At 40.1% G+C, this 12,731-nt stretch overlaps 1 protein-coding gene across 9 annotated transcripts in view; it reads right to left on the bottom strand.

Annotated features, from left to right (window-relative positions):
* The window catches only part of PRDM5 (PR/SET domain 5), a 250,511-nt gene that overhangs the window by 206,680 nt on the left and 31,100 nt on the right, over positions 1-12,731 (bottom strand). For all 9 annotated transcript variants that reach the window (XM_061419279.1, XM_061419285.1, XM_061419280.1 and 6 more), the window contains exon 2: positions 12,229-12,312. In XM_061419279.1, the coding sequence (XP_061275263.1) occupies positions 12,229-12,312 (84 nt within the window). The remainder of the gene's footprint in view (positions 1-12,228; positions 12,313-12,731) is intronic.

Here is a 12,731-nt window from a genome sequence, read left to right as displayed (position 1 = left end):
ATTTCAAGTGGCCAAAGTACTGGAGTTTCAGCTTCAACATCAGTCCTTCCAATAAACACTCAGGACTGATTTCCTTTAGGATGGACTGGTTGGATCTCCTTACAGTCCAAGGGACTCTCAAGAGTCTTCTCCAACACCACAGTTCAAAAGTATCAATTCCTTGGTGCTCAGCTTTTTTTATACTCCAACTCTCACATACATACATGACTACTGGAAAAACCATGGCCTTGAGGAGACGGTCTTGTGTTGGAAAAGTAATGTCTCTGCTTTTTAATATGCTGTCTAGGTTGGTCATAACTGTCCTTCCAAGGAGTAAGCATCTTTTAATTTCATGGCTGCATCACCATCTGCAGTGATTTTGGAGCCCAGAAAAATAAAGTCAGCCACTGTTTCCACTGTTTCCCCATCTATTTCCCATGAAGTGATAGGACCAGATGCCATGATCTTCGTTTTCTGAATGTTGAGCTTTAAGCCAACTTTTTCACTCTCCACTTTCACTTTCATCAAGAGGCTCTTTATTCTTCTTCACTTTCTGCCATAAGGGTGGTGTCATCTGCATATCTGAGGTTATTGATATTTCTCCCAGCACTCTTGATTCCAGCGTGTGCTTCATCCACCCCAGCATTTCTCATGATGTACTCTGCATAGAAGTTAAATAAGCAGGGTGACAATATACAGCCTTGACATACTCCTTTTCCTATTTGGAACCAGTCTGTTGTTCCATGTCCAGTTCTAACTGTTGCTTCCTGATCTGCATACAAATTTCTCAAAAAGCAGGTCAGGTGGTCTGGTGTTCCCATCTCTTTCAGAATTTTCCACAGTTTATTGTGATTCACACAGTCATAGGCTTTGGCATAGTCAATAAAGCAGAAATGATGTTTTTCTGGAACTCTCTTGTTTTTTCGATGATCCAACAGATGTGGCAACTTGACCTCTGGTTCCTCTGTATTTTCTAAAACCTGCTTGAACCTCTGGAATTTCCTGGCTCATGCACTTGTTGAAGCCTGGCTTGGAGAATTTTGAGCATTACTTTACTAGCATGTGAGATAAGTACAATTGTGCGGTAGTTTGAGCATTCTTCGGCATTGCCTTTCTTTGGGATTGGAAAGAAAACTGACCTTTTCCTGTCCTGTGGCCACTGATGAGTTGTCCAAATTTGCTGGCATATTGAGTGCAGCACTTTCACAGTATCATCTTTCAGGATTTGAAACAGCTCAACTGGAATTCCATCACTTCCACCAGCTTTGTTCGTAGTGATGCTTCCTAAGGCCTACTTGACTTCACATTCCAGGATGTCTGTCTCTGACATCCTGGGATGTGAAGTCAATTGCTCTTACCATTATATAAATTATATATGGTTTCAAACGCATAGAAATGAAACATATACGGTTTCACTTCTATAACTGTTTGGTATCATCAATATTTATGTTTATTTATCCATATATTTACCCTTTATTGATCTTCAATCTGTTCTGGATTTCCAAGTCCCCATCAAGATTCATTTTTCTTATCCCAGAAGAATTACCTTTACTTTAGTATTCCTTTTGATGCAGGTCTCCTGGCTCTTGCTGCCTGAATATATCTTTTATTTTCTTGACAGTACCAGTCATCAAACAAATCTAATTTGGAAGGTATGCAATTTATTTTGTGAAAATACACACTCTGATACTATTATCTTTGAAACTTACTTCTGCCCCATTCTCTCTCTCCTCTCCTACCAACACTCAAATGCCCTAACAATTCAAACTCATTCTTTCCTCACTTGACATAATTCCATTTTATTCAATTTTTTCACAAAATACAAAAAATGCACTTTGGGATTTTATATGGTGATAATGTTAAACGCCCATATTACAGAGTCACAGTGAAATCTCTGAGCACTTAAAAGATGTAAAAATCTCAATTAAATAGGTCAGGCAGAGAAGGAGAAATATATGATACCCTTTATATGTGGCATCTAAAAAGAAATGATACAAATGAACTTACTTGCAAAACAGAAAGAGACTCACAGACTTAAGAAAATAAACTTATGGTTGCCAGGGGAAGGATGGGAGAAAGGGACAGTTAGGGAGTTTAGAAGAGACATGTACACACTGCTGTTTTTAAAATGAATAATCAACAAGGACTTACTGCAAAGCACATGGAACTCTGCTCAATGTACGTGGCAGCCTGGATGGGAGGGGAGTTTGGGGCAGACTGGATGCATGTAAAATGTATGGCTGAGTCTCTTCACCTGAAACTATCACAACATTGTTAACTGCCTATATCCCAGTACAAAATTAAAAGTTTTTAAAAAATAAAATTAAAAAACAAGTAAAAATCAAGAATTTTAAGCACAAGGAGGATGAACACTCTCCAGCTTCTGGCAGAACAAGGGGAGAAAATTTTCTTCTTCCTCACAGTGCATGGTGATGTGTTAATTCCACATCATTACATTCACATATTTTGAGACAAGAAGGAATAAAAAGGAATTTGAATAAAAAAATAATTAGAGATGGTTCCCCATTATATTTTGTTCAATATAGTCTCCCACAAAATAAGTGGGCAATCATATAATAAAGAGACAAAAAAATAAAGGCACCTCATTAGGACAAGACAACTGAGCATAAAAGGGAAAAACCAGAGATGGCAACTTGCACCAAGAGAATATAAAATATTTAAAACTAAAAGGAAAGCTGGAGTCTACTAGTATTCTCTTACTCATCTTCCTCTACAACCTTTCTTCTTTCTCATATTGTCACCATCTTCCATCCTCTCTTTCACCTCCTTCCTCTTCATCATCAAAATGTTCCAAGTCTCCATCATTATGAACTTCAGCTGCTTCTAATTTATTATCAACAAATTCAATAGATTTGGCCAAATATCATCTTTGATTAACTCTTTTAATTTGCCTCCACCTGCATCCAAATCATCAGTGAACCAAGTGAAGAAGGTCTGAGATTTTTCACGCTACCTCTTCAAGATACTACCTCTTTCCTTTGTGTCTGACACAAACATTTCATCAGGTCCTTTCCAGATCCCCATTTGATTTCAGTTCACACTGAACATGGGTTGCCACTCTAACTGAGATAAAATATACTGGAAAAAATATTTTAAAGCGAGGATTTTTAGCAAAATTAAAACATGTTCAGTACTACCTCTTTCCGTTGTGTCTGACACAAACATTTCATCAGGTCCTTTCCAGATTCCCATTTGATTTCAGTTCACACTGAACATGGGTTGCCACTCTGACTGAGATAAAATACACTGGAAAAAGTATTTTAAAGCAAGGATTTTTAGCAAAATGAAAACATGTTCAGTATATGATTTAATATCTTCAAGTTCTGTCACTTCAGTTGAGAAAATACATTGACATCTCTTCATTCTCATCCCTATGCAGGGGAGTTATGTGCACATGGTCAACAAACATTACCCCTAAAATTGGGATCTGGGAGATCAATTATGATTTCCTTTGAAAAGACTGCAGGATTTGTTACACTTTAGTTCTATTTGAAAAATTTCTCACTGTTGTTAGTAAAATCTGTCTATATAAATTCAAACAATACCTGTGTATTTAAATGTTCTTATTGTTCTTTGCCTCCCTTCTGTGAATTCAGAGTAGCAAAATTTTCCTCTGGGTGGGATTTGGCAGTCATCTCAGTTTCCACATTTGAAAAGTAAGTGAAGACAACGCTGGGGCTAATGCTGCAAGGCAATTCCAAAGCACACTCACGAGGGAGACCATCACAACTGAAGAGGCCCAGAGAACTATACCTTCATTTTAAATATTTTTACTGGGTATAGAATTCTGGATTGCAATGATGTTCTCTTAAAGACATATTTTGGTTGTTGATTATTTTTTTTATCTTTTCTGTTAAAAGAGAGCTTTCAGTATTACTGTTTCTTTTTTGAAAGTAACGTCTCTCTCTTTTTTTTTTTTCCTGCCTGCTTTAAAGATTGTCTTGGTTTTCTATAGTCTTACCAAGATATATCTAACAAGTGTGGCTTTCTTTACAGTGGTGGTATTTGAGGCTCACAGAGCTGCTTCAATTCACCAGGTAATTTTTTTTTGGGGGGGGGTGGTTCCCTGGTGGCTCATGTGGTAAAGAATGCACCTGCAATGCAGGAGGACCTGGGTTCGATCCCTGGATTGGAAAGATTCCCTGGAGAAGGACATGGCAACCCATTCCAGTAACCAGGGGGGTCTTCCCAACCCAAGGATCAAACCAAAGTCTCCTAAATAAGTTTTGGAAAATTCTCAGCCATTATTACATCAAACTTGCGTCTTCCTCATTTTCTCCTTCTTCATCAAGTGCTAAAAGATCCTAACATTACAGACACATTAATTCACTTTTCATATATCTATTTTTAGTCTCTGTGCTTCATTTTCAATATTTTCCATTGACTTCTTTTATTCATCACTAATCTTGTCTTTTGCTGTGTCATATTTAATACCTAATTCAAATACTGAGTTCACATTTTCAGTTTGAATATTTCTGTCTAGTCCACCTGGTATTTATACCTCCCAATTTTTAGTAAAATTCTCCATCTTCTCATCTGTTTGCTTCATCTTTTCTTCCATTTGCTGCTAAGCTGCTAAGTCGCTTCAGTCGTGTCCAACTCTGTGCGACCCCATAGATGGAAGCCCACCAGGCTCCCCCATCCCTGGGATTCTCCAGGCAAGAACACTGGAGTGGGTTGCCATTTCCTTTTCCAATGCATTAAGGTGAAAAGTCAAAGTGAAGTCGCTCAGTCCTGTCTGACTCTTAGCGACCCTATGGACTGCAGCCCACCAGGCTCCTCCATCCATGGGAGTTTCCAGGCAAGAGTACTGGAGTGGGTCACCAGTGCCTTCTCCATTCCATTTGCTAAAACATACTAGTAACATTTATTTTAAGAGTCCTCATTTGCTAACTCCAATCAATATCTGAATCCTCCTAAGTCACTTTCCATTGTCCAGCCTTTCTTGTGGTTTTAGTCATATGGTCCTATCTCTTAGCATCTAGTCATTTTATTAATGTTGGACACTATGTAGTTAAAAAAAAAATTAGAGGATGCAGATATTATAGGGTTCACCCCAACCTCTGCCAGACAACGTGGAAACTGTTCACTGTAAGCTATGAAGGCTGATTCAAGCTGGCTGCAGTTAAGGCAGACTTCAGCCAGCCTCAGTTGATCCTATCCCTACAGCACCACCATACGATGCTTCCTTCTAAATGGAAGTGTGATGTGCAACTGAGGGCCCCTCTACGGCAACATGAAACTGCAGAACACTGCCTTTTAGAAGTACCATACATGGTTTAACTTTATAGCATTCTGTCATGCAGGTTCACAATTCTGCAAATGTTTTGAGGAGGCGCCAACAATGTTTCTGAGTTGCTTTGGGTCTCCAATAATGTCACTCCAACCCCACAACACTGCCCAAAGCTCTATTTGCTACTCTGTGCTCAAACACAAACCCTCTTCTTGGGCTGAGGTCGAATTTTCAGCCTCTTGCCCATATCCAGAATCAGCAAAGCTCTGACCACTTCCCCAAGAGGGGAAAAAAAAGGCTATAGATTATCAATTCATCTGTTTAAAGTTTTCCTCTCTCTGGAGCCTTAGTCACTCTAGGAATCTTCTCTTTATCAGCTCTTCGATGGCCTTAAACAAATCACTTTTATATTTAATCTGTCTTTTGTAGCTGTTCTCAGCAGTAATAAGTGTGTTCAAGTTCTCATACGAAGTACGTTTTCTTGCCCTATTTTATTTTCTTTATATCCATATCACTACCTTTCTTTGTATTACTCATTAAAGGTGTTTTGTATCTCTCTTTCCCTGCTGAAACATAAACTCCAAGAAAGCAAAAGCTTTACTGGATCCTCAGCGTGAAATCACACTGAAGATTGCCTGACCCTGGTATCCTTGCTCTTTCTACCATGTTTCACTTATCATGCCTATTTCTGCTTTGTGAAGAATTTCTAACCTCATCATTTCTCAGTATGAGAAAAAGAGAAAGGCTAAATCTGTGTGTGTGTGTGTCCTCAGCAAACATTCCCTCACTTTTTCCTCCATGGGAGAGAAATGATTGAGCTTCTCTCCTTTTGATTCCTTCTCTTCAGCTGATTGTTAAGACACTGACGCCTCCTCCTTCCCGTGCCCAGCTCCCTACTGTGCAGGAAGCACACCTACCATCAGACTCGGGATATGCCTTTCACCACAGGCTGCACACCTGTCTCTCTCCCATGCTCTCTGATGTGCTGCAAACTGAACGTGTGAGTCAGGCCACAATTCTCCATGAGAGGACTGATGGCATATACATTCAGAATCTAAACTGCAGGCCCAACTCTTGCCACAAAGACCAAGATTTAAGAAGCAGAGTATCTAGTGTCCACTTTGTACACTTCTGGTCCACAGGGCAAGATTCAAGAAACAGAGTATAAAGTCTCCATTCAAACCGAGGATCCCAGTCAGATTCACCAATTCAACTTTTTGGAGCCATGAACTTAAAAGAGTTATTATATGCTCATGTAATATATACCACACATACACCTCATTAGTAAGGTGGCTATTTTAGTCTTCACCTGGCTCCTATCTGCTCTTTCTTTGTTAGAACCACAGAGCAGTTATTAATTAGTAAGCATCACCAGTGTGTAAGTGAAGTGGAGAATGGAGGTTGGGAAAGAAGTTTCCAAGAACAATCTACATTTATTTGGCCAGTGACAAAAGGGCCCCCAGGTCATCTGGTATGTACATTTTGAAATAATAATTCACTATAACTGTAGGATATTAACAACTCTTACAAATACACCTGCAAATCTTGTCATCTTATAATTCTGATAGCTACATTTTTGAAAACATGTATTCAGAGGTACAAAATCATTTCTGCTGACTAAAATAAATAAAGCTATGATAATTTGATATTCTGCATTTTGTAATATGCAGCTATCTAGTAAACCGTAATGACTAATTGCCCTGGTAATTCCCCTAGCCTTAAGATCCCACGGAGGAGGGCATGGCAACCCATGCCAGTACTCTTGCCTGGAGACTCCCCAGGGACAGAGGAGCCTGGTGGGCTATAGTCCATGGGGTCGCAAAGAGTAGGACACAACTGATCCACTTTCACTTTCAGTTTCGGATGTAAAAAATACAGCTTTCCTCTATTAATCTTCAAGGGAACAGATTCAGAAAGTAAACAACAGTAAAACTGTTTAAACACCTTTAAGTCAGGCTCATGCAGGTGAAGCAGGCTATTCTAACTGTACTCGTGGTATCCCACCAGGAGTTACCTCTGGAACCCTTACAAGACTGCAGCTCCTTTATGTTAAGAGCATGACAATTTAAGCAGCAAAGTTCAAACAGTGTTATGTTTCTTTCCTATTCTTGCATTGAGATAGATATTTTTCTACTAAGTTATAGATGATACAATAGCAAAAAAAAATCAAAGTAAAAGAGATTTGATTTTTTTTTTTTAATAAAAACATCACCCAGGACTGGTATATTTCACTGGAGTCTCCAATTGTTATCTGGTTCTTTGGGATTTCTGCATGTGAGATCATAGCTGGCTAACCGCAAGAACTGTCTGCCCACAGAGGGACCATCCAGGAGTACTGAGCCCAGGGCATGACATCCTGGCTCAATCTGGCTCAGGTCACACCACTGAACACCCTACCTCAGTGGAAGTGTTCAAAGACTGAGCAGAAAACAAACCCATCCCGAGCAGGAGACGGAGGAATGGGGTTGAGAACTCTGTGATCTCAGAATAGATGGAAAGTTTAGGAATAAATGACTCAACTGGAAACATCAGAACAAGGCCAAGTTCTGAGAACTTCCCAGGCCAGTTTCCACACAAAAAAAATCCCTTACAGACAATGCAAGAGGATGCTCCAGGAAAAGAAGGGAAGATGCCCTGCCAACAGAGCAGAGCCATTTGGAGGCTTCAGGAAGACACCGGATTCATCGACAGCCACTGTGGAATACCTGAAGAACAGCAGGCAGCAGTGAAATGCAGTCTGTGCTGTAATCTGTAGGTGGTTTATGTTTAGTCACTATGTTGTGTCTGACTCTTCCGCAACCCCATGGACTGTGGCCCACCAGGCGCCTTCTGTCCATGGGTTTTCCCAGACAAGAATACTGGTGTGGGTGGCCACTTCCTTCTCCAGGGGATCTTCCTGACCCAGAAGTCAAACCCATATCTCCTGTAGATTCTTTACCACTGAGCCACTAGGGAAGCCCACACAATATAAAGGTACCACAACTTAGAGATACGTGTTAGAATAAGAGACAGTGCCTGGAGAAAAGGCATTCGAGCTGTAGTTTGAAATAATGAAGAAAATATTACAAAAAGAGAAGATCCTGGAGATTTAAAAACAAAGATTACTGAGAGTTTTAACAACATTACTCCAATGGATGTTGGTCTTAGACCAAGTCTGAGCAGGTAGAGAACAGAAGAAAATGTATCTCAGACCCCAAACCACCTGGGGAAAAGTATGCAGAAAGACTTCTACTTAAGGAAGGAACAGAATACAATACAGACAACTGCGCACATTCCACAAACTAACAATGAGAAGCATTCACAATGGAGCACTGGTTTCCAACTTCATACTCTATAACTGGCCCGAGGCTTCAGAAATCCAGAATTCCTTTGCTAAAATTTAAATGAGAACCCTGAGGTATCAAGGAGACTTAAGGACAGAGGAGACAGTCTCTTCAGACCCCGATCTCAAATCCTGGTGGCCAACACAAAGGGAGGCTGAGGTGCCGGTGAATGCCCTGAGCAGTGGGCATCGGTGAGCACCAAGCTGCCCCTCAGCAGGGAGAGGGGAGGCTGCAGCAGACAAAGTCAACACTCCCCACTGAAACCCTCACCTGGCCCACACCAACAGGGACTCAGGCACACCAGTAACCACAATCCTCACCCGTACCTCCAAGCCTCTGGTGTGAAACGCCCTCTAGGGGCCCGTGGCCTTGTCCACCATAACTGCTGACACCATAACCAAAATATAAACTGACAAAGAGCTATCATGCCGTGTGCCTTCTTGCATGACGTCACTTTGCAGACACCACAGCACTACCTGGCTCCCGCTCCATAACCACAGCATAGACAACCACTGGCTGGAGAAGGACCACATATCTGAGAGCTGAAAGTGGTTCACTCTAGAGCCACTGGGTGTACTTAGTCTCTAAGTTGTGTCTGACTCTTTTGTGACCTCAGAGACTGCAGTCTGCCAGGCTCCTCTGTCCATGGGATTTCTCACATAAGAATATTGGAGGGGGTTACCATTCCCATTTCCATGGAATCTGGATTGAACCTGCATCTCCTGCATTGGCTGGCGTATTCTTTACCACTGTTACTTAGACTTAAGTAACTGGTCCCAAATTACCCACCAGGGGAGGGAAGGCTCACTATCTCCCTTTGAGAGGGTTCAAAGGGTTCCAAGAGGGGAAGACTGCAGTAGAACCAGTCATCCTCCTTTCTCTGTGCACCCTCTGAATCCTGGCAGCTCCAAAGCTAAAACATCAAAAATGGACTTGAAGAATGCATCTCAAGGATAGGAAGCCACTCTCTTCATTAACACAATAAGGAACAGAACTAAAGCTAGCCAACAGCAAACCTTTGCTGCAGTTCAGATGGTGTGTTGATTGTTTTCAAATGCTCCCCCAAGAAGCTGTAACACTGAGAGCATCCTCTGCCCTGCCCAGCAGTGCAAGAGTGCAGCGCAGAGCCCAGCAACAAGCCACCCCGAAGACCAGACTCGGAAGGAAGGAGTCCATGAGGGAGAAGCACGTGAACCCTGGATTAAAGGAATCCAAGCTGTTAGGTGAGAAGAGAGGGCTTGTGGGGCACAGGAAGCCTCTTCACCAGTACCCTTTTGAACTGGGTCACAAGTACAAATATTGTTTAATCAAAACAGGCATAAAATAAAAAGTAAAAGAAAACAGAGAACAGCAATCATTACATGAGTATAACACCACCTGAATACAGAATGATTTAATAATCAATAGCTCTTTGGGTAGAAAAGTGAGAGAATTGGGTATATTATTGAAATGTAAAAACAAACAAGAAAGATACCATAGAACCACAGGAACACAGAATGCAAAGATGGTCTACTGTGGCACTGGCAGCCTCCTTACATTGCCCATATGGAAGACTTCTTTTTCAAAATAAAAATGATAATCATTATCTGCTTAGCATTACCAGCTGTGCAAGATATTAACCTGACCACAACATTAAAACTTTTAGAGACAATAAAACAAATATCAAAAGTCATTAATGACCTCTTTAATAACTTATGTTTTTATCATGTGTGGCTTATTTATTTTGTCACATAAATGTTTGATTTTTGAAAATTTTCATGGTAAAAAAATTAACTGCTAAGAAAGTTAACACCTTATAGAAAAACAGAAACCCACTGAAGTCGCTCAGTTGTGTCAGACTCTGCGATCCTGTGGACTGTAGCTCACCAGGCTCCTCCATCCATGGAATTTCTCAGGCAAGAATACTGGAGTGGGTTGCCATTGCCTTCTCCAGGGGATCTTCCCAACGCAGGGATCAAACCCAGGTCTCCCACATTACAGGCAGACACTTTACCGTCTGAGCCACCAGGGAAGCCCAATAAACAGTTAAGGGCATTAGAAATCTTTTTAGGTTTATAAACATAAACAATTAAAACAGTATATTAAATTAAGGCAAACCTGTAACATTTTCCACTTAAAGACTATATTATAAAACTTCCATTTTCCATCACCTGCACTTCAGAAATCTTTCAAGAATCTCCTTCTCAAGCAACCCTACTCCCTACATCCAACAGTTTCAGCAATACGGTGATGCTTAAAAATCTGTTTTGCTTGCAGATAGTACAGTTTTATGTGTCAATTTGGTCAGATGGCAGTACCCAGTTATTTAATCAAATAGTAACCCAGGTTTCACTGAAGGTGTTTTACAGATGTGGCTAACATCTACAGTCAGCTGACTTTAAATAAAGGAGATTACTGTCAACACTCTGTGTGGCCTTTGACCAAACCAAAGGACTCAACTGCAAAAACAGGTATGCTCGAGAAGTTCTTCCTCAAGACCGGAGTCTTAGCTCTCGTCTGAGTTTCCAGCCTACAGGCTCCAGCATGGCACCCCAATAATCATGTGAGTCAATCCCCTGGGGGAAACACACCCCCCACCCACACCTCTGGTGACCCTAACTGATAAATGCACATTCAGAGAGACGGCGTATGCCTGGTTCTCTGGTCCAGCGCTGCATCCCTCTCTGATTTAACGATCCTACTTCTCTCAGCCCCATCCACACATACCTCAGCTCCCAACCCCCTCATGGAACCCACCAAATAAAATGCTTGGAACTGAGTTTCCTTTTCCAGCTTTTCTCAAACAATATCCACACCTCTGTTTTTCCATTTCCACCCCCTAGGCCCTTCTTTTTCTAAAGATTAGAAAAGAACAGTAATGAAAGTAAGTGGCATAAGCTAGGATGAAAATTCTCCAAATATATACATAATATATATGTATGTGTATTTGCATATATAAATTCCTGCATTAGAGAGACTTTAGATTGCAAAAGACTATCTACAGTGTCATAGTTCTTTAAATATGTTTTTAAAAGTAAGGTACATTTTAAGCTGGGATTTCTGTTCCAATATAAAGCTCGGAATTGTTCCTGTGCAATTAGAACTGCAATTGGGAAATAAAAGTTAAACAAAAAACATAATTTCATTTTCAGAAATCAAATTCTAAATCCATAAAAAGAATATGCTTATCTTTAAATCCAAACATCCTTATTCACGGATGACTTATTTTTAATGATGAAGTACAGTGACGTTCCTGGTGGTCCAGTAGCTAAGACTCCAGGCTCCCAATGCACGAGGCCCAGGTTCAATCCCTAGTCAGGGAACTAGATCCCATATGGCACAACTGAAAGTTCACATGCAGCAACTAAAAAAAACCCCACATGCCACAGCAAAGAGCGAAGACCTCACAGGCTGCAAATAAGAACTGGCGAGGTCAGACAAATAAATCAATTAATTAAACATTTTTAATGATGAAGTATATAAACTGATTCAGAGTTCTAGAATAATTATCTAGTTATATATTTCAACAATTTTTTTTAAATGCTAAACTCTCAAGGTACTCAGGTTCCTTAAAACTAAAACATTCAATGCTTAAACAGTCAACTAATATCAATATCTATTAACCTAACCTTATAAATGAATTAAATAGTACAAAGAGAAACATATTTTAAATATTTAAAATCAGATTCTCACCTCCCACATCAACCTGTAATCCATATTTTCATCCAAATCTTCAGGCATTCTCTTCTCTCCAGCAAAGGGTCCAAACTTTTCACCCTGAATAGTAATGATTATATTGAAAATGAATTAGTACATTCCTAAGTATTTTATTCTTTTCATTGCAATGGTGAATGGAATTGTTTTCTTAATTTCTCTTTCTGTTTTCTCATTATTAGTGTATAGGAATGCAAGGGATTTCTGTGTGTTGATTTTATATCCTGCAGCTTTACTACAATCATTGATTATTTCTAGTAATTTCCTGGTGGAATCTTTAGGGTTTTCTATGTAGAGGATCATGTCATCTGCAAATAGTGAGAGTTTTACTTCTTCTTTTCCAATTTGGATTCCTTTTATTTCTTTTTCTGCTCTGATTGCTGTGGCCAAAACTTCCAAAACTATGTTGAATAGTAATGGTGAAAGTGGGCACCCTTGTCTTGTTCCTGACTTCAGAGGAAATGCTTTCAATTTTTCACCAT

Source organism: Bos javanicus, chromosome 6, assembly GCF_032452875.1.
Source record: "Bos javanicus breed banteng chromosome 6, ARS-OSU_banteng_1.0, whole genome shotgun sequence".
NCBI lineage: Eukaryota > Metazoa > Chordata > Mammalia > Artiodactyla > Bovidae > Bos > Bos javanicus.
The sequence above is the reverse complement of the archived record's forward strand: the minus strand, read 5'-3'. Positions and strand labels throughout refer to the sequence as shown.